Here is a 21,700-nt window from a genome sequence, read left to right on the forward strand (position 1 = left end):
GCTGAATAGCCATCTGACAAAGAGCCTGTGAAGGCTCAAGGGAGTAGCAGGTTACAGTAGATGAGTGATAGGGATGTGAGTGTCCTGCATAGTGCAGGGGGTTGGACTAGATGACACATGATGTCCCTTCCAACTCTATTATACGATGATTCGATGATTCTAGGAATGGCCCATAGAAGCCATCTAGTCCCACCTCCTGCTCAGTGCAGGATCAGCCTCCAGCATCCAGGAGAAGGATCTGTCCAGCTGCTGCTTGAAGACGGCCAGTGAGGGGGAGCTCCCCACCTCCTGAGGCAGCCCATCCCACTGCTGAACTGGACTCCTAGAATCCTAGAGTGGGAAGGGGCCATCCAGGCCATCTAGTCCCACCCCCTGCTCAGTGCAGGATCAGCCTCAAGCATCCAGGAGAAGGATCTGTCCAGCCGCTGCTTTTAGTTGGTATTAACCTTTAAGGCCACCTGTGGTCCAGGTCCAGTGTATCTAAGGGACCACCTCTGAATCTGCCCCAAAATCCCCAAATGGCATTCGCCTTTTTAATTGCCGGATCTGAAAACACTTCACAAGGGAAGGATTCTATGGCCGAGCACAAATCCTACAGAAAGCCCCGTGCCAGGAGCTGCGGGGATGGAGCAGGACTCAGCCGGAGGCCGACGAAAGCCACGGGGAAGGGCGCCGCCCTGGACCGGCCTGGAGGCCGCCTGCGGGGTGGGCCGGACCCCCGGGGACCCAAGTCCGGCTCCCCACCGCCCACAGAGCTGTCGCCCTGGGACCCCTGCAGCCCCCCTCGCCCCCCTCCCCCCGGCCCGCGCGGCCAAGGACCCAGCAGGGGTCAGCCTCTCTGCCGGGCGCTTCTGGGCCGAGAGGGAGGGACGCAGCAGCCGCGGGGGGGCGGGCGGGGGCGGCGCTGAGCTCCACCCCCTCCCCCTCCCCCCGGCTGCCGGGCGGGGCTCGGTCGGTCTCGGAAGCGGAAGCGACGCCCCCCTCCGCCGCGCAAAAAGCGCCGCCACCGCCGCAGGTACCGCGATGCAATGGGGGGGAAGGAAGGGAGGGAGGGAGGGGGGCTGCCGGGGGGAGGGGGGAAGCCCCCCGCTGCGCAAGGGCGAGAGAGAGCGGGCCCAGTGCCCCCCCCCCCGCGCCCCGCTGTCCGCTCCCCAGGCCGCCCCCGAGAGATGCGGGAGGGGGGTCGAAACCCTCCCCCCCCGGCCTGTGCGCCCAGAGGGCCCCGGCAGAGCCCCCCCCAGCGGCCCGGAGGGAGGGAGGGAGGGGGGGGTCTGCCATCCTGCAGGCCGAGGACGCGGCGCCCCGCCCCCCCCCCCGGGTCCGTCCCGTCGTCCCTTGGCGGTGGGATTGCCCCGTGCCCGTGACGCACTGGCCGTGCCTCCGCTCCGCTCTCGCCGCATCTCCTGCCCCGAGGCGAGGCTCGCCCAGCGCCGGCCCGGACGGGACGGGACGCGACGGAACCCCCCAGAGGCCAGGCGCCGACCTTGGCGGTCCCCGGGGCCAGCGGGCAAAGCGGGGGGGGGGCACTGCTTGTGCTGACCGCTTGTCTCCCTCCAGGCCAGCCTCCCCACCTCCCAGCACTCCTGCCCCAGGGAATGGGCATGTAGCTCCCTGGCCGCCGCCTCCAGCCCCCAACAGGTAAGCTCCACAGAGGCCCGAGGGGGAGGGGGGTCGCTGAACATATGCCCGCCCTCCCCAGGGCTCAGGGCCGGTGGAATATGGGAGGCCCCAAGCAGCCCCCTTCTGGTCCAGCTGGAGCTTCCAGAGCACTCTCAAGGGCTGCACCCTGCAGAGCGAATGACAGTAGCCTTTCAAAGACGGGGTCCTGTGGCTGGGCAGGAAGGGACCAAGCGAGGATGGTGGGCAGTTCCCAGTGGCTGGCTCACTCTGCCAGGGACCTGGGGGTGATCTTCCCTCTCCGAGGAGGTGCAGGTCACTAGAGTAGCGCGGCTGGCATTCAAGCCAAACCCTACCTGGCCACAGTGATCCCCGCGACGGTCACCTCTAGACTGGACTTCTGCAGCTCTCTCTCTACGCCGGCCTGCCCTCTACTCTGGTCTGGACACTGCAACGGGTCCAGAACAAAGCGGCCAGGGTCCTCACAGGAACACCATGGAGGGCCCACGTTCAACCCGATCTCCAACAACTCCACTGGTTCCCAGTCCAATTCCAGATCAGGCTTAAGATTCTACCTTTAAGTGTACCTGAGGAATCACCTCTCTGCCTACGCCCCCAAAAGGGCTTTACCCTCCACCACACCCAACTGGCTGGTGATCCCTGACCCCAAGTAAGCCCGCTTGACCTCAACTAGGGCCAGAGCCTTCTCTCTCCTGGCCCCCACCCGGTGGAACGAGCTCTCCAGGAGGAGGAGATCAGGGCCCTTCCTGAACTCTCTCAGGGCCTGCAGGAGAGAACTCTTCCGCCAGGCATCTCGTTAACCCAAAGGAGCAACCTCTGCTGGGCCCCCAAGCCTCCCCCCTCCCCCCCTGAACGACCAACCAGGGGACAGTTAAAACGGTGAGGTTATTCGTTACTGTTCTCTCTGCTTATGGCTGTTACTATCCCTGTTGTTATTCATCTGGCAGGGTGGTTGAGTTTTACGGTGCTGCTCCTGGTCCCCCCCGTGTTTCATGTGGAGCTCCCTGAGCCTCGGGGGAGGGTGGCCTATAAAATAAATAATTGGACGGACGGACGGACGGATGGGTGGGTGGGTGGGTGGGATGCGGATGGGCAGGGGGCAAGTGGCCATGCTTGGCGGGCAGCATCTGTGACCTGGGCCCCCACGGCAAGGGAGGCACCCCAAACGCATCCCCCCGACTCTTCGCAGTGGGTGAGGGGGTCAGGTGGACCTTGTGGAGAGCCAGCCAGGAGCTCCCCCGTGGCCCCGTGTTGACCCAGCCAGAGAGCTTGAGCCGGTCCACCGTGGCCTCCAGGTGTCCGGCCAGAGGGCTGTGGCTGGGAGGCCATCTGTCAACAGGGGTGGCTGGGTGTCATCCACATGCTGGCAGCAGCCCCGCCTGAAGCTCCCAGTCTGCAAGGGGTGCATCTGGATGTTAAAGCTCCCCGGGGAGAGCAGGGTGTGCTGTGGGACCCCCATACCGGGGCCTGCAGCTGGGGGCTCTCCCCTGACCTGGGAGGAGACACCCACCAGCCATGTATTGCCATGTCAGCGGGGGCTGGGCTGGCATGCCTGGGGGGAGGGGGCAGTGTGAGCCGAGAGTGCTCCCCTCCATCTCCCAAGGCGTGAGGACTGCCCCACAGCTCTTCCTTGCGGCCTGGAAATACCTTTACAACCTGCATGCGTGGCAGTTTGTTTGTGCCCACATTCTGGGACTTCTTACTTCAGCCACACCTGCAAAGTTGGCACGGGGGGGGGGGGGAGGTTCAACCCGGCTGTGTGTGTGTGTGTGTGTGTGTGTGTGCCCGCCCAAGTGAGACAGGGCCTCCTGACCAGGGCCGTCCTTTGCCTCCCTCGCAGGGCCTGGTTCTCGCCGTGTTGCCCCCATGTCCGGCTATCTGAGCAAGCGGATCGACTTGGCCAACGACAACAGCCCCGTGGGCATGAGCCTGGCCCTGGCAGCGCCCGTGGGAGAGGGCCTGCCCCACAAGGGGCACTGCGGCTATGCCTGCTCAGAGCTGCGCGGTGTCCTGGGCCTGCCGCCCTCTGCCGAGGAGCCCGCCAACATCAAGTGGGTGAAGGACGGGCAGAACCAGCTGCGCCAGGCGGCCGAGAGGGGCCGCGACCAGAACCGCAATGAACTCGGCCTCCCCAGCAAGGAGCTGAGCACCCTCCTCACCGCACTGCCGGGCGGGGAGGAAGACAAGAATGCAGCAGACGAGGAGGAGGAGGAGGAGGGGGAGGAAGACGAGGAGGAGGAGGAGGAGGAAGACGATGAGGAGGTGGAGGAGGAGGAGGACTCCACTCCGGTCCAGAGCGAGCCGGCCACAGAGTCCGAGCAGAGCTCTGACCGGGGGGTGCCCCGTGGGGAACCAGCCCGCAGCGCCAGCCTCTTCTTTGGCATGCGCAGCACCACAGCCAGCGACGAGGACTCCAGCTGGGCCACCCTCAGCCAGGGCAGCCCCACGGGCAGCTCCCCGGAGGAAGCCGGTAAGCACCACTGCGCAAGGCAGGCGCTGGGACACCCTGGCTGGCCAACTGGGAGCCAGTTGGATGCTTTAGGATGCTCTGGGCTGATCCTGTGTTGAGCAGGGGGTTGGACTAGATGGCCTGCATGGCCCCTTCCCACTCTAGGATCCTAGGGTTCTATCATTCTATGAGCCTTGCTGGGAGGGAGGGGGCGCAGGTGGAAGGGGCCCAGAGGTAGGTCCATTGAGCCCCTCCAGGTGTGGGGCAGTGCTGGCTCTCCTGAGCTACTGGGAAGCCCTTTGGGGTCCCCACGGGACCAGGTGCCCATGCAGGGCATGGCAGGGGTTGCAGACCCCCTGGTTGAGGCCTTGCTTGTCCTCTTGCTTCTTGGGGCCTTGCAGGGCCTGCCAGCGCCCCTCCCACCAGCCCATTCTCCAGGCTGGGAGCATGAGGGGCTCCCCTGGCTTCCCCCTGCGTGTAACATTATGGATCCTGCTGTTCTGACCCCCAGGCCTTCCCTAGCCTCTTTTGACCCCCTCATTTGCCAGTCCCCCCCCCAGCTCCCCCCTCATTTGCCAGCTCTCATGCTGCTTCTGTGGGGGGGGTCCAGCCCCCCCCCCCCACTGGGGTTAATGTGCAGGAAACACAGGGTTGCTCCTGCAAAGGGCCCAGCCTCCGGGCCAGACTAGGCAGGCCTCCCTCAGCCCAACCCCAGTCCCCTCAGCTGTGTGTGTGTGTGTGTGTGTGTGTGTGTGTGTGTGTGTGTGTGTGTGGAGCAAATTTCCCCAAACGGCCATGATTGGGATGGGGGGCTGCTGTGCCCAGTGAAGGGGCATCAGCCTTCCTGGGAGGAAAAGACTCCCCCTCTCCATGGCCTTTTTTGGTTTGGAGAAACAATAAAAATGGCTCCCGGTGGTGGTGGGCAAGCTGATAGGACCCCTGGCCCCACTCCTAATCCCACCTCCGCAGGGCTTGGGAGAGCGGTGGCAGCAGCAGCAGGAGGGAGCAGAACGGCCGGCCTTTTGCACAGCAGGTAGCTCCTGCAAGCGAGCCCAGCTGCATGAGGCTCTGGCTGGGGAAGTCTCAGCAAAAGCAGCCCCTTGGCAGGAGACCTGGGCTCTGTGCTGCACGCACCTGCCGAAATCTCTGCCCGGCCTCCTCTGCAGGGCTCTGGTGGGAATAAATTAGGGCCCGGAGCTTAGGGCTGGCGCTTCTGCCTGGGGAGGGAGGCGGGGCCGGGGCCTCTGGGCGGTGCCATGTGCAGCAAGGACGTCTTCCTGGCTGTTCTCCTGCTAGAGGTGGGCCCAGGTGAGTGCTGGGGGCAGCTGCGAGGAGGGCACCTGTGCAGGCATGCAGGAGGGTGCTAGACAAGGCTGGCGTGTGGGAAATGGGTGCAGGTGGGGGTGGGGTGTCTGGGTTCCCTCTGCCCAGAAGGGTGTCTCCCCCACAGACTCTTCGCCCTGGGCCTGTTGGAGGGGTGGGGGCAGACTGCACTGCTGATGTGGACATTTGGGTTAGATTCTAGCGGGGCTGCCACAAAGCGTGGTTGGTGTGTGTGTGTGTGTGTGTGGGGGGGGAGACACCAGCCCCACAGCACTCTTGTTTGCTGTTCTAGGCTCCCGCTCCCCCCCCCCCCCCGCGCCCGCCCATCACTAGGATGGTGGAGGTTGCATAGTTGCAATTCCCTGTGCTCAGAGCTGGTGCTGAGCACCTGGTCCCTTGCCACAGCTGTGGAGGGAAATCTGAAGGGGGGGGGCAGGAGGGCGCTACGCTATCTGCTCCTCCCAGTTTGAAAACCAGAAGGTGCCCTGTGTCCGTCCCCCCCCCCCCCCCCCACGTTCCTCTCTCAACTGCTATGGGACCTGCCTCCCATAAATTTTCAGCCACTGGAAGTATTTGCAACCTGTTCTTACCCTCCTGGAGAGCTCTTCTTATAAATCTGAAAGACTTAGCAACTGTGTGTGTGTGTGGGGGGGGGGGAGTCTGCAGGAGCCAGCGCCTTGGGACCCTGGCTGGAGCAGTGTGCGGGGGGGGGGCTCACCTAAGAGCTGCACAAGACCCACCTTGGGAGAACTGTTTGGAGCAGGGAAAGTGGGAGTGGGCAGGGGCCGGGAAGCCCCATTTTATAGCCCCCCCACCAACCTTGGATGCCCCCCCCCTGCAGACTCCTTCTGGCTGTGCAATTCGCTGGATACGGACTCAGGCCTCCCGGCAGGATGGATGCGAGTCCAGGACACGTCTGGCACCTACTACTGGCACATCCCGACGGGCATGACCCAGTGGGAGCCCCCCGTGGGCAGCGGGAGCAGCGGCTCTTCAGGGAACACCCCCTCCAGGGAAACGCAGGTAAGCAGGGGGCACCTTCCTTGGGGGCCTGTAGAATTGGACCTCCTGGCGGTTCAGTTGTTTTGAAACGGGGGGGGGGTCTTTTAAGGGGAGACTCTCAGCTATGCTGCATCTCTGGTGCCAGAAGAGCCAGTGCAGTGCTTGGCTTCAGCTGCCTCCTGGGCCTGCCTGGCTGCCTCCCCACCTGCCTGCTGGCTCCCCAAAATCGTGGGCCCTCCCATGCTTGGCACAGCAAGGTACCCAAAGCTACCTAGTCAAGAATCATAGACTCATAAGAGATCTTCAGGGTCACCTAGTCCACCCCTCTGCAGTGTGCAGGAAATTCACAATGACCTGCCCATCACACTGGCCGCAAATCCATGTCCAGATGATGCCCCCCCCCCCCAAATACCCGAGAATCCCTGTCTAGCCTGGCCTGGAAGAAATTCACCCAAAGTGGTGATTGGCATTTCCATTATCCCAGGGGTCCATCCAGCACGGGTCCTGTGGGAGCTCCCTGTGGCCTCTGGGGGAGAAGGGCCGGCCCTTGGCACACCACTGAGCTCTGGAGCAGGGGGCAGCAGTGTGGAGGGGCACCGGGACTTCTTCCTGCCCCACAGGAAAGGCCTCGGTTGCTTCTTCCAAGGCCTGCACAAAATGGCTGACTTCCCGAGCCAGACTTGGGCCACAAGCAGCTGAAAGGAAGGCCTTCCTTAGAAACCCAGGCCAGCCATCCAACACCCCTCCCCGACCGGTCTCGACTCTCACCTTCCCATTTCCTCAGCTCCAGCCCTTCGCCTGCCCTCTCTGGCCTCTGCCAGGCCACCTTAAGCCCTTGTCTTTTCAGACAAATCGTTCACCAGCTTGGCATAGTGGTTAGGAGTGCGGACGTCTAATCTGGTGAGCTGGGTTTGATTCCCCGCTCCTCCTCCACATGCAGCCAGCTGGGTGACCTTGGGCTCGCCACAGCACTGATAAACTGTTCCGAATATCAGGGCTCTCTCAGCCTCACCTCCCTCACAGGGTGTCTGTTGTGGGGAGAGGAAAGGGAAGGCGACTGTAAGCCGCTCTGAGACTCCTTCGGGTAGAGGAAAGCAGCATATAAGAACCAACTCTTCTTCAGTAATCTCAGGACTCTCTCAGCCTCCCCACCCTCACAGGGTGTCTGTTGTGGGGAGAGGAAAGGGAAGGCGAATGTAAGCTGCTTTGAGACTCCTTTGGGTAGAGGAAAGCAGCATATAAGAACCAACTCTTCTTCAGTAATCTCAGGACTCTCTCAGCCTCCCCACCCTCACAGGGTGTCTGTTGTGGGGAGAGGAAAGGGAAGGCGAATGTAAGCTGCTTTGAGACTCCTTTGGGTAGAGAAAAGCGGCATAGAAGAACCTCCTCCTTCTCGCCCTCTTCTGTAATCTCAGGGCTCTCTCAGAAGAACCAACCCTCCTCCTCCTCCTCCTCCTCCTCCTTTCATTTTGTCTGCCCAGGGAGTCTCCCCTTGGTCTGTGGGGGAGCCCTGTTCTGTGGCTTTCATTATCCACAGAAGGACCAGCCAGTGCCACGCCAAGCTCTGCCTCTGATGTCAGAGGCCACGGTTACCAATCAGAGGCTGAAAACATGATAGTCAAACTCCCTGCAATGTCTGTGAACTTCCATAGATAGTAGTTGGTCTGTCCCAAACCAGGAATAACTTGTCTAAAAAGGAACTTTTTGGGTACTACTTATGAGGGTTCACAAATTGGGATCAAGTGCAGGGAGAAATATCAACAACCTCAGATATGCAGATGATACCACTCTAATGACAGAAAGTGAAGAGGAACTAAAGAGCCTGTTGATGCGGGTGAAGGAGGAGAGTGCAAAAGTTGGCTTGAAACTCAACATCAAGAAAACAAAGATCATGGCATCCGGCCCTCTCCTGGCAAATAGATGGGGAAGAAATGGAGATAGTGACAGATTTTATTTTCCTGGGCTCCAAGATCACTGCAGATGGGGACTGCAGCAAAGAAATTAAAAGACGCTTGCTCCTGGGGAGGAAAGCTATGGCAAATCTAGACAGCATCCTAAAAAGCAGAGACATCACCCTGCCAACAAAAGTGCGTTTAGTCAAGGCTATGGTCTTCCCAGTTGCAATGTATGGCTGCGAAAGTTGGACCATAAGGAAGGCCGAGCGTCAAAGAATTGAGGCTTTTGAACTCCGGTGCTGGAGAAGACTCTTGCGAGTCCCTTGGACTGCAAGGCGAACAAACCGGTCAGTCCTAGAGGAGATCAGCCCTGACTGCTCCTTAGAAGGCCAGATCCTGAAGATGAAACTCAAATACTTTGGCCACCTCATGAGAAGGAAGGACTCCCTGGAGAAGAGCCTAATGCTGGGAGCGATCGAGGGCAAAAGAAGAAGGGGACGACAGAGAATGAGGTGGCTGGATGGAGTCACTGAAGCAGTCGGTGCAAACTGAAATGGACTCCAGGGAATGGTACAGGACAGGAAGGCCTGGAGGATCATTGTCCATGGGGTTGCGATAGGTCGGACATGACTTTGCAACTAACAACAACAACAACATGAGGGTTCAACTTACAAAATTTTGCCCTACATCAAATTTCACATGCCTAAACTTTCTTATCTTATAATCATGTTTGTCCAGAACGTTCCATAAAATATTATCACAATTCCATTCCCACTAGAAAACCATCAACCTTATCATTATTGCATTTATATATTGCAAGGAATTTATTTTCTGCTTTTTATCATTTTTGCAAATAATCTTTATATGTCTATTCTGTATGGGTTTATAAAACATACAAAAATAATAGTTGCTATCCCCTTATTGTATCACTTTTATCCAAAAAAGAATAACAAGGAAATGACTCCCCTTATCCTCATGTTGTTGTTGTTGTTATTAGGTGCGAAGCCGTGTCCGACCCATCGTGACCCCACGGACAATGATCCTCCAGGCCTTCCTGTCCTCTACCATTCCCCGGAGTCCATTTAAGTTTGCACCTACTGCTTCAGTGACTCCATCCAGCCACCTCATTCTCTGTCGTCCCCTTCTTCTTTTGCCCTCCATCGCTCCCAGCATTAGGCTATTCTCCAGGGAGTCCTTCCTTCTCATGAGGTGGCCAAAGTATTTGAGTTTCACCTTCAGGATCTGGCCTTCTAAGGAGCAGTCAGGGCTGATCTCCTCTAGGACTGACCGGTTTGTTTGCCTTGCAGTCCAAGGGACTCGCAAGAGTCTTCTCCAGCACCAGAGTTCAAAAGCCTCAATTCTTTGACACTCGGCCTTCCTTATGGTCCAACTTTCGCAGCCATACATTGCAACTGGGAAGACCATAGCCTTGACTAAATGCACTTTTGTTGGCAGGGTGATGTCTCTGCTTTTTAGGATGCTGTCTAGATTTGCCATAGCTTTCCTCCCCAGGAGCAAGCGTCTTCTAATTTCTTTGCTGCAGTCCCCATCTGCAGTGATCTTGGAGCCCAGGATAATAAAATCTGTCACTATCTCCATTTCTTCCCCATCTATTTGCCAGGAATTGAGAGGGCCGGATGCCATGATCTTTGTTTTCTTGATGTTGAGTTTCAAGCCAACTTTTGCACTCTCCTCCTTCACCCGCATCAACAGGCTCTTTAGTTCCTCTTCACTTTCTGCCATTAGAGTGGTATCATCTGCATATCTGAGGTTGTTGATATTTCTCCCTGCAATCTTGATCCCAATTTGTGACTCCTCTAATCCTGCCTTTCTCGTGCTTCGCATACAAGTTAAATAGGCAAGGCGACAGTATACAGCCTTATTATCCTTATATTCTCCCACTTAGCCGTAATTTTCACATTTTTCCACTTAAAATGATTCAGATTTAAACTTTTATTTTCTCTAAAAGCTGTAGCCACTGTCAGTATCAAATCTATTATAAAATGAACCCCCCCGCGTGGAGCCCAGGGGCCCCAGATCCCAGGCACTCCAGGGGAGGCTCTGGAGCCCTAGTATGGGGCTGTGGTAGCCTCGGCCTGAGACCTGGCCAGGTTGCTGCAGCTGCCCGTCTGAGTAGAAGAGACTGACCAGATGGGTGAAGGTCTGACTCAGGAGAAGGCAGCTTCCTGTGTGTCCAGCAAGGCACAATGTGGGTGCACCCGTGGGCGGGGGGGGGAGGGGGCTGTGAGGTTTCTCTGGCCTGTTCATGGTCAAACTGGGGACTTGCTCACAGCTTCTGGCCTTTATTTTCATGCTTTGGCACCTTCCAGCTGGGGGAAACATGAGGCCCCGGGTCCCTCATGTCTCAAGGAAGAAAGGAAGAACCACGTCTTCCCATGTTCACCCAGGGAGGAAGGGGGGGCTGCCCTCACCAATGCCTTTCCAGCCTCCCGTGCACAAAGTTGAGGACCCGGAGGGGGTGGCGGGGGGGGGGGGCTGCCTCTGGCTGCAGTTTCCCTTACCCCAAATTCCCTTTCCCTGTGCACTTTGCAGCTTACCTGGATGGATTTTGGACAGGTTGAACACTCGGAGGACCCCCATGACTGGAAGGTGAGTGGCTGGCCTGCGGGGGGGGGGGTGTCGGGGTGAGCCTGCTGCCCTCTCTGCTCACCCCCTCCCATTTTCTCTTGGTCCCAGGAGGCCCCGTCAGAAGAGGCGACCCCAGAGTCCCAGAGGGACCCGAACCAGCCCTCCCTGTGCTGGGGATCTCCCAGCACCAGGCAAGTGGTGGGGCAGCGTCCGAGGGGACCCAGGGTGGCCTCTGTGGGACTGGAGGGCACGGCCATCGACTCCAATGCAACTGGCTGCCTGGGGGGGGGTGGCATGAGGAGGGGTGGCCGCACACTATGGATGTGACTCAAGGAGGCCATTCCCCACAGGTCTGTTCCCTGCTTTTGTGGAGCCTTATCTTGCAGCTACATTTGGGGTGTTCATGGCTCAGGGGCTCTCTGGAGACCCAAATTGGGGGGGGGGGGTTCTTCTGGGGAGGGAGGGGTGGACAAGGCAGCGGTGTCTCCTAGGAGGGCCTTGTGAGGAGACAAGGTCCAGACAAGGGCACTGTGCAAGCTGTCTGGGGGTTCCCTACAAGATGTGTCTTTGGCACATGCAGCTGGGAGGGGGGGGGCTGGGGCTGGATGTGTGCGTGGATGTGTGGGGGTGGGGTGCTCTCTGTGCATGGTCTGGGGCAGTCCTGGTGCCAGGGAACCTCTCTCTGCCCTTTGTGCCCCCCAGCTCCCCCCTGGGAGAGGATGGTGACGCAGCGGCCTCTGCCCTCGGCCTCCACCCAGGCTCCAAGGTAGGGCTGATGGTGCGGTCGGCATTGTGACGGGGCTGGGGAGCAAAGGCATGCAGGTTCCCTGGGGGTGCATGCAGACCAGACGGCTTTCCAAGTGAGCTGAGCAGCCAGATGCCCAGAAGGGCCCCAGGGAAGAAGCACTTCTGCTCCCAGGCGGGCGGGAGAGAAAGGCCCGGCAGGCCCTGGCACACGGAAGGGCCCCCCCAGCGACGCGGGCCTTGCTGCCCCTCCGATTCTGCTCCCCGCCCCTCTTAGCCCTGCCGTGGGGCACCTTCTCCTCGGGCCTCCTCCGCCAGCTTGCAGCCCCACCAGGAGAAGAGGGCAGCAAGCCCCTTCTCGCCCGTCTCTGGCGCTGCCCAGGGGCAGGAGGCCTACGGGAGTTATGACGGCTGCATGGTGGGTGAGGATGGGTGCCAGGTGCCCCAGTCAAGCGGCACCATTAACTGCAAGCAGCACAGATTTGCAGGTGGGGACAAAGCGGAGCTCAGTCAAGGAGAGAACAGGGAAGAAGATGCTGTTTGGTCCTTGACCATCTGGCTGGGCCACAGAGGGAGGCTGAACACGGCCAGCTGGAGTCATGCATCCCTTGGGGTCACAGCTGCGAGCGACATGCCCCTTCGTAGCTCTTGGAGCTACCTCCGGTCCGGCTGCGAGACACCCTCCCCCTCCCCTCCAAAAAGGAACGTTTCCCTTTCCAGCTCCCTCCCCTGGGGACTCCCGGGGCATTCACTGACCAGGTCCTCGGCCTCAAGGCCCTCCAGTCCTCAGGTGGGGCGCCCCATAGAGGCAGCCTGTTTTGCCTCCAGCACACTGCAGACTGATTCAGGAGGGTCCCTGGGCTGGGCTGGAGCAGGAGAACAAGTCTGAGTCCACTTTGAAGGAGAAGTAGAAGAAGAAGAGCTGGTTCTTAGATGCCGCTTTTCTCTACCTGAAGGAGGCTCAAAGCGGCTTCCAGTCACCTTCCTTTTCCTCTCCCCTCAACAGACACCCTGTGGGGTGGGTGAGGCTGAGAGAGCCCTGAGATTACTGAGGAAGAGTTGGTTCTTATCTGCCGCTTTTCTCTACCCAAAGTGGCTTACCTTCGCCTTCCCTTCCTCTCCCCACAACAGACACCGTGTGGGGTGGGTGAGGCTGAGAGAGCCATGATATTCCTGCTCAGTCAGAACAGTTTTATCAGTGCCGTGGCCAGCCCAAGGTCACCCAGCTGGCTGCATGTGGGGGAGCGCAGAATTGAACCCAGCTTGCCAGATTAGAAGTCCGCACTCCAACCCACTACACCAAACTGGCTCTCCAGTTTGTGTCCACAGTTGGTCTTCCAGGGCCTGGTGGCCTCAGACTTCTTCTCTGGGAAGGGAAGTCTTCCCTAGGGCACCTCCCTCACTCCCCCAGCACATCCTCCAAAGGGCGCAGGGTGGTCTGTGTGGCCCCCTCTTTTCCTCCTGACCCTCCCCACTTGGTGGATGGCTTAGCTAGGGAGCAGAGCCTGGGCCCTAGTCCTTGGGTGGGGGCCTCTCACCCTGTGTGTCTGCCCCCCCCATTTCTGCCAGTGTTTCTCGGTCCGTTCTCTGGGGTGGGTGGAGATGTCTGAGGAGGAGCTGACGTTGGGGAGGAGCAGCGTGGCCGTCAACAACTGCATCCGCCAGCTCTCAGCGCAGAATCCGGACCTGAGCGGCTCATGGCCGAAGGTGAGAGGAGGGAGGGGTGTGTGTGTGTGTGTGTGTGTGTGTGTGTACAGCCCCTCCCCTCCCCCCCCCGTTCTGGGATGACGCCTCTTTTCTCCCTCCACCAATCCCTGTGCTGGGCCGAGCAAATGGTTCTGCCGCCTCTTCTTCTCGGGGGGCCTGGCCAGCTCTGCCCGGGGTCAGCCGTGGCCCAGGGCCCCGTGGGGGGGCTCCTCTCAGCCCCTTTCCTCCTTTCCCCCACCAGGGCAAGGCCATGCTGCTGGTCCTCGAGAAGGAGGCCCTGAAGCTCCTGGAGCTGGAGCACCAGACCGTCCTGCACAGCCAGCCAGTCGGCGACATCCGTGTCTGGGGCGTCGGAAGGGACAGCGGGAGGTACATGGGGGGGGGGGGCCGTGCTGACAGGAGTGGCGGCGGGGGGGTCTTCTGCAGTTGCATGGGTCCCTAAGTCAGGGAGACTTGGGAAGAGCGCCCTGGGAGAGATCTCTGGCCCTCACTGGCGCTATGGAGGCCCCCAGTCGTGGTGCACGGTTGGACTTGGCCTCCCAGCAGGCCTGACCCCCCCCCCCTCCGGCATGTGGGAAGATTTGGGCGTTTTTCTTTTCTAACAAATTAATCTCTCCATTTTGTGATATTCATTCCATGATACAATATCACAGAATCATAGAATCATAGAGTTGGAAGGGGCCATGCAGGCCACCTAGTCCCACCCCCTGCTCAATGCAGGATCAGCCCAAAGCATCCTAAAGCATCCAAGAAAAGTGTGTATCCAACCTTTGCTTGAAGACTGCCAGTGAGGGGGAGCTCACCACCTCCTTAGGCAGCCTATTCCACTGCTGAACTACTCTGTGAAATTTTTTTTCCTGATGTCAAGCCTATATCGTTGTACTTGTAGTTTAAACCCATTACTGTGTGTCCTTTGATTTAGCTATTTATTTATTTACTTATGTTTCAACTTCTATTCCGCCCTTTCTCAAAAAGAGGATGGATTACAAAGTCAATCAAATACATACATTCTAAAACCGTACAAAACACACTTTTCTTGGATGCTTTAGGATAGTGGTCCCCACCGGGCTGCGGCTCCCTCTCCCCGCCCCCCCCCCCCCGCAGTAAAAAACTTCCCAGGCTGCAAGCTTGCGACCCGGCAAGCTTCTTACTGTGGGAGGGGGGGAGAAGGAAGCAGGGCCGCGCACGCGCATTGCATGCGTGATTTCAGCTGCGCATGCACAATGTGCTGCCACCGGTCCCCAGCCTCAAAAAGGTTGGGGACCACTGCTTTAGGATTCTTTGGGCTGATCCTGCGTTGAGGAGGGGGGTGGACTAGATGGCCTGTGTGGCCCCTTCCCACTCTAGGATTCTATGAGATGTTTTTGTGCCTCGAGATGCAGAAGGTCTCCCACTGACTTACACCTTCTTCCAGACTATGAATGAATGAGTCTGTAGATCTTTTACGTTCCCAGCGTAGATGGGATGTGGAAGATGCTATTTCCCTTAACCTGCCTGGTGCCAAATAACAGCCACCCACAAGATTAAGGTCATCTCCCCTTAGTGCTCCCTTGCTGGGGAGCCTGGCTTTGGGAGCTCCCCTCTCTGGGTCATAAGATGAGCCCAGCTGGGTCAGGCCAACCAGCATCTTGTTCCACCCAGTGGATGGCCGGTTGCCCCAGAGGACCCATAGACAAGGCATGGAGGCCCTGATGCTGCCTCCCAGTGTGGTGTCGTGGTTGAGAGGGGTGGCTTCTAATCTGGTGAGCCGGGTTCGATTCCCTGCTCCTCCTCAAGCAGCCAACTGGGTGGCCGTGGACTAGTCACAGCCCTGTTAGAGTTGTCCTCCATGAATCTATCCCTTTTCAAACCACCACGAATCAGGAATCCTGTAAACAAGTCTCTCCCCAGCCACCCCCTTCCTCCGCTCCGTGCATGCCCTGACGGACCTCTGGCCGGTGAGCCATGTGTTTGTTGCTCTCTAAAAGGACAAGCCCTGGATGTCCGGCCCTTCCTCTGGGCTTGCAAGAGGTGTTTGGGGCCAGCCTCCTTTCCCTGGGCCTCCCAACTCCCCTAGGGGTCCCCCATGGGGTGGTGCTGGGGGGCAGGGCCATGGTGAGCCCTGGTCAGTGGGGCCTCTCGCTAACCTCCTGCTGTGTCTCTCTCTCTTTGCCCACCTTGGCTTGGCTTGGCTTGGCTTTGGGACTCAGGGAGAGGTATGTCTTGGGGGCTCGCAGCGGCTTCTCCTCCCCTGTGGATTTTGGGACATGGTGGCTGATGGTGTTCTCCGCCGCACAGCCTCTTCCCCGTTGGGAAAGGGTTCTGTGGGAAAGGGTGCTTTCGCTGTGGGGTGGGGAGGGGAGGGGAGGGGAGGGGTCTCACCTGCTTGGGGTTCCTTGAGCTGCCCGGCCCCCCCACTGTCCTGCCCTGGACCCTGGGAAGGGAGAGGGTCCCTTCTTGCTCCTGCCGCCCTGCAGCCCGTGGCACTTTCTCTCTCTCCCTCCCTCTCTCTGCTCAGGGACTTTGCCTACGTGGCATATGACCAGCTGGCCCAGATGCTCAAGTGCCATGTCTTCCAGTGTGATGCCCCCGCAAAGAGCATTGCCACGGGGCTGCACGAGATCTGCTCCAAGGTGAAGTCTGGGCCCTCCTCCTTCCCCCCCCTCCCTGGCATGATGGGGGGGGGGTCTGAGCCTAACTGGGGTCCCAGCTAGCCCCTCCGGGACCGCTGTCTAGGCACAAAGTCTGCATGAGGGGCTGTCAGGGGGGAGCCTGGCCCAAGAGGGCCCGGGAGGCTGTTGGAGGGGCGTGGGGTGTGGGGCTGGGAGCTTGCAGGCTGGAAGGAAGGAAGCTTGTCCGTGGCCTGGGGTCAGCAAACGGCTGCAGCGTGGCCTTCCTTGACAGGAGATCTGGGTGGCTGGTCCCTTTGGTGGGGCCCTGGAGCCCCTGGGGGATTGTCCGGCCGAGATGAGCCTGCTGTTGCCCCTCCCCATCTTCCCTGGAGGGCCGCTTCTCGCGTGGGGGTGGGGGGTGGGGGGGTTTCTGTGTGCCGCCTGGGAGCCGATCAAGGTGTCTTAGGGATGGTCTCCAGCTGTGGTGGGTTGGGTGGAGCTCTGAGCTGCAGCCGTGAAAGGGGGGGCAGGTTTGTTTGTCCAGAGTGACCCTCTCTGTTGCTCTCCCAAGATCATGAGCGAGCGCCGCAGTGGCCAGGCCCTGGACAACAGGCTGACGCTGGATCACTCCAAGTTGGTGGAGATCCCTTTTCAAGGTGGGGAGAGGCTGGGCCCTGCAGGGGGTGGGAGGGCAGGCGGGGGGGGGTAATTGCAGTGCAGCTGGGATGGGGGGAGCCCCTCCTGGCCCAACCCCCAACGGCAATGCTGTCTCTGCAGAGCAGGGCACGGCTGACGTTGGGCCTCTCCGGATGGGCCATGAGCCACATGCAAGTGCAGGGTGGCAAGGCACAGGCAGAGGGCAGGTGGCTGGTCCCCCAGGGCTGCACGAGGTTGTCCTCTGTCCCCGGATGTGGCCCTGTGGCTGATCAGGGTCTCTTTGCCCAGTTCAACTCTACCACTTAGTACGTGGCAGGATCTCCAAAGCCTCTGAGCAATTTTTGAGAAGTAGCGGGCAGAGACAGGCCCTCCCTCACTTGAGGATCCCGTGTGCAGTCTCAGAGACCCTTTTCCAACAGGTGCTCAAACTATAAGAAGGTGGTAATCGTTTCTTCAAATGTCACTCCCTCCCCGGGTCACTGGGTGCTGAGTACCAAGCAGGCATCTCGGGGGGGGGGGGGGGCGGTGGAAGGGAGGCCTGGTCCTCCCAGAGGGCAATTCCTATTCAAGGCCAGGAGGTGGCAGGGTGGAGCCAAGGGAGGGAATGGAAAGCCCCACGGTGTACAGCCAGTGGTGCCCGGGTGCCTCAGAGGGCAGGGTAGGGCAGGGGGTCCCATTGCAACGTGGCTGTTACCCCTAGAGAGAGGCTCTTGACCACTGGTGCCCCCCCTTCCTGTGAACCTTCCACGGGAGGCCATGCTATGGGGATGATCCTAGCATTAGCCGGGGGGAGGGGGCGGGCTGTGTGAGGCTCATGGCTCAGGCTCATGGCCACCCCTCTTCCTCCCCCCAGTGGAGTTTCCAGCCCCCAAGAGCGAACTGGTGCAGAAGTTCCAGGTCTCCTACTTGGGCAGTGTTCCTGTGGCCAAACCAGTCGGTAAGGCGAGCGGGGGAGGGGGAAGGGGAAGGGGGCTGCCCGGGGGAGAAGGGGGGCAGAGTGCTGCCAGGAGCCCTGGGGGGAGGGGGAGCGAGGTCCGAAGCCCTGGGGTCCTTGGGAAGGAATGGCCTCCCCTTCAGCTGCAGCCCTGGTTGTGATTGTCTCCCCAGGAATGGACATCATCAACGCCGCCCTTGAGGAGGCTCTGGCCACAGGCCGCAGGGAAGAGTGGACGCCCAGCCAGGTCAACGTGGCGCCCGCCACCCTCACCCTTCTGCACCAGCAGGTGAGAATGCTCCCCTCGCCCGCCTGTCGGCCCTCGTGCTGGGAGGGGTGTCCCAGTGGCCCCTCAAGGGCCTAGGAGGGACAGGAGCCCCTTGGCCAGTGGAGGGGTAACTTCAGTCCCTCATACGGTTGGAGAGGATCTGCATCTCTGCTCCTGAGACTCAAGGTGGTGCCGCCCAGCCTACTGCTCTTGGCGAAACTGAAGCAGACCCCCCCCCCAAAAGAAACGCCTTCCCCATGTCTGTCTCTTCCCCATCAAGACAGCCAGGTGGAACTGACTGTGGCAGCTGGGAGGGGGGGGTAGTTTCAGACAGGGACCTGGGTGGGAAGCCGTCCCCTCCCCATGTAGAAGCCCCCCCACCAGTGAATCAGCTCCCCCCCCCACGTTCTGTCCGATTCCATTGATGGGTGCTCCAGCCCCCTCTGGGGGTACCCCAGGCTTTTGGTGGGTATCCAAGGGGTGGGCACCCTCAGAAATATGACCCCCCCAAACCCAAATGAAGCAGAAGGCTCCTGTGAGTGTGCTGAGGGGGCTGAGAACGGCCCGTGGAAGAACTGAAGGGCGGAGGAGAGGCAGCGGCCGGTGACTGACCCTCTGCGGGGAAGGCCTGGGCCTGGCCCTACTCCGTGGCTGGGGGACTGGCGGTTCCACCCACCTTGCTCCCGCCTGATTCCTCCCCCCTTTCCTGCAGACAGAGGCTGTGTTGTGTGAGTGCCGAGTGCGATTCCTCTCCTTCATGGGCATCGGGAAGGACATCCGATCTTTTGCTTTCATCATGGCTGCTGCCCCAGGGAACTTCCTGTGCCACATGGTGTGGTGCGAGCCCAACGCAGCGGGCCTGAGTGAGGCTGTGCAAGCAGCCTGCATGGTGAGTCTCTCCCCCCCCCCCCCTGGGCCACGAGGAGGCCAATTTCCACTGAGAAGGGGGGCGGGTTGCCCCTGCTCTCTTGAAGAGCTCTGGGCAACAGCGTTTAGACGGTCGCACTGGGATCTGGAAGAGCCTGGTTCAAATTCCCGCTCAGCCTTGGAAGCTCAGTAGAATAGAATCCTAGAATCAAAGAGTTGGAAGGGACCTCCAGGGTCATCTAGTCCAACCCCTGCACAGTGCAGGAACTCGCCACCAGCTGCCCACCCACGTTGACCCCAATTTTATGCCCAAATGATCCTTCCACCAAAAGTCTCCAGAATCCAGCTTGGCCTGGAGGAAATTCACCTGCTTTCCCACAGCAGCAATTAGCAACTCCCTGGGCATTCAAGGAAGGGCCACGGGAGACAAGCCCTGGCACATGCCTTCCTGCCCACCCACTCCCCATCTGCCTCAGTTCATAAAATCCGCATTTCTTCAGATGACTATCCAATCTCTGCTTAAAAATCTCCAAAGATGGAGAACCCACCACCTCCCGAGGAAACCTGTTCCACTGAGAAACCGCTCTAACTGACAGGAACTTCTTCCTTAGGTTTAGACAGAATTTCTTTTGAATTAATTTCATCCCCTGAGCTGGCTCCCTGTCCTCTACTGAGGAGCCAGGAAGGACAGGGGTCAAGTCACCAGGAGGCATCGGGCCCCGCAGAGCATTCCGGAAACCAGGTGGATCCATGAGTCTCCACGGGCAAGCAGAAATGTGCCCGCCGCCCAGCTGGGGAGGGGGTGGCATCCTGAGCCGGGCCCGCAGGGCATAGTGGTCTGACCACGGCACAGCCAAAGCTGCGTCCAGATCCACCTCTACCCCGGCACCGAAAACCAACTTGAGTGTGTGGCCGGCGTGATGGGTGTATGGCCGGGCCACAAATTGCAAGAGCCCCAGTGTCGCCATGGATGACACCAGGTCCCCGCCAAGTCCTGAAGACGGCGCATCCGTGTGGACGCTGAAGTCACCCAGGATCAAAGGCCTGGGACAGCTGCAAAAGGGAATTAGATTCGTAGAGCATCATGAATGGCTACGTGCCCTGGTGACTGAGGGGAATCCCGTGAATGCCGGAGCCAATATCAGGGGAAGTCCTTGGCCTCTGTGACCTGTTAACTGACCGTCAAGAGGAACTGGCTGGCCCCTGCATGTAATGGGAGGCTGTGGACCCCACTGGGCAGATCCAGCAGGCCTTTCCTAAGGTTCTTATCAGGGGAAGGGCTCGGCCTTGTATCCTGTTGCTGGACCTCCAGAGGAGCTGGTTGGTCAACGTGAGGCAGGAGGCTGGACCCTCTGTGGCTGCCCCAGCAGAGCTCTCCTCATGTGCCCCTTCCTTTTGCAGCTCCGGTACCAGAAGTGCTTGGATGCGCGACCCCAGACCACCAGCTCCTGCCTCCCGGCGCCCCCTGCTGACTCCGTGGCCCGGCGTGTGGGCTCCACAGTCCGAAAGGGTGTCCAGACCTTGCTGGGGACCCTGAAGCCCAAGCGCCAGGGGGCCCAGACACCATGAGCACCCCGCAGTGGAGCCAGTCTCCCCCTCACCCCCACCCCCGGTACTGGGTCCCTGGATGAGGTCCACACAGGTGGGTTGGCCTGGCAGCTCCCCCCCCCCCCGGTGCAAATGTGTATTTATGAGGCGTGAATGTGTCTGCGCAAGAGAGAAGCAGCCATGCTCCTGTCTCTGAGCGGCTGCCCTGCCCCCACCCCCAGCAACACCAAGGGCATCTGAGCCCCCCTCCCCCGTCCAGACCCTGCAGGGCCTGACCCACCCCCCTGCTGCCGGCACCTGCGTGAATGTGAGCCAAGAGGCCCCGGGGAGCAGAAGGGGACCCTCCTCTGTGCACAGGCCAAAGTCCCTGCCCCAGGGGGGGTGGGGGGGCTGGGGGCCCACGCGAGCCCTGACTGGAGCCCCGACTGGGTGGGGGAGCTGCCATCTCTGCTATAACAAGAGATCTTGGTGTTGTCCAAAATCATGAATAAATTCCATTCCCTGACTTCGCCCCCTCTCTGGTATTGCCCCGCACTCCTTTCCCGTTGCCGGAGGGGGGTGGGGGGTGGGAAAAGGCTTGCCGGGCTGGGGGGGCAGAGGACGATTCGGGCAGACCCGGGAGGCAGCGGATGGGGCATGGCGTGGGGGGGGGGGGTGGCAGGCACGGCTGCACTGCTGGATGCCCCCTCTGAGGCTGCCGGGTGGGTGGGTGGGTGGGGGCAGCGTTGGCCGCGGTGGCTGGTGCCAGGCCGGTTCTGGGCGGCTGATCTCGCAGGATCCCAAGGCCATGCAGCCCATCCTCCTGCCCCTGGAAGGTCTAGGGCAGGGGCTCTCAACCTGGGGGTCGGGACCCCTTTGGGCGAGTACCTGGGCCAGGGGGGTGCCATCCACACAACAGCCTTGCGGGGGAGATTGCGACAGAGCGTTCGTCTGTCTGGAGCAGCGGAAAAGAGTGAGATTGGCGTGGTGAGACAGAACTGAACTGAGAAACCCTGGGGAAAAAACAATTTATATATATACAATCACAAACCATGAATCTTCACGCCATGGGTCAGTTTTGGTTTAATTTCTCTGAAGAAACACCTGCACGATTTTATGGTTGGGGGTCACCACAAAATGAGGGTCCCGGCATTAGGAAGGTTGAGAACCGCTGGGCTAGGGGATCGGGACAGTGCAGGCCACCAGGCCCCACAGCCACGTGCCTGAGGGAGGGCGGGAGGGAGAGGAGACCCATGAGGTAGGGTGTGGAAAGCGGGAGAAGGGGCAGGGGGCATTCTTAAGGGGGGGGGGAGGTTCAACTCCAACAGCTGCAGAGAAAGGGACCAGGCAGTGGACAGGAACGGCCGGAGAACTGCTGCCCGTCGGAGCAGACAGGAATGACCTGGGTGGACCCAAAGGTCTGACTCGGCCCCATGGAGCACGGGAGCCTGATTATGGGGCAGCCGGGGGGGGGCAGTGCCTGCCTGTCAAGAGAGCCCCCCCCCCACT

At 60.0% G+C, this 21,700-nt stretch overlaps 1 protein-coding gene across 1 annotated transcript; it reads left to right on the plus strand.

The window, feature by feature from the left end:
* The first annotated feature begins 891 nt into the window (after positions 1 to 891).
* Positions 892 to 20,717, plus strand: APBB1 (amyloid beta precursor protein binding family B member 1). The gene is made up of 15 exons (XM_077341060.1): positions 892 to 1,015; positions 1,558 to 1,638; positions 3,479 to 4,108; positions 6,252 to 6,433; positions 10,861 to 10,917; positions 11,005 to 11,087; positions 11,599 to 11,662; positions 13,210 to 13,347; positions 13,589 to 13,716; positions 15,845 to 15,959; positions 16,510 to 16,594; positions 17,449 to 17,532; positions 17,703 to 17,818; positions 18,510 to 18,686; positions 20,066 to 20,717. Exons 3-15 carry the CDS (start codon positions 3,505 to 3,507, stop codon positions 20,231 to 20,233), a joined length of 2,001 nt encoding a protein of 666 aa, XP_077197175.1. The 5' UTR covers positions 892 to 1,015; positions 1,558 to 1,638; positions 3,479 to 3,504; the 3' UTR covers positions 20,234 to 20,717.
* The last annotated feature ends 983 nt before the right edge of the window (positions 20,718 to 21,700 follow it).

The sequence above is a fragment of the Paroedura picta genome, chromosome 6 (genome assembly GCF_049243985.1).
Source record: "Paroedura picta isolate Pp20150507F chromosome 6, Ppicta_v3.0, whole genome shotgun sequence".
Taxonomy (NCBI): domain Eukaryota; kingdom Metazoa; phylum Chordata; class Lepidosauria; order Squamata; family Gekkonidae; genus Paroedura; species Paroedura picta.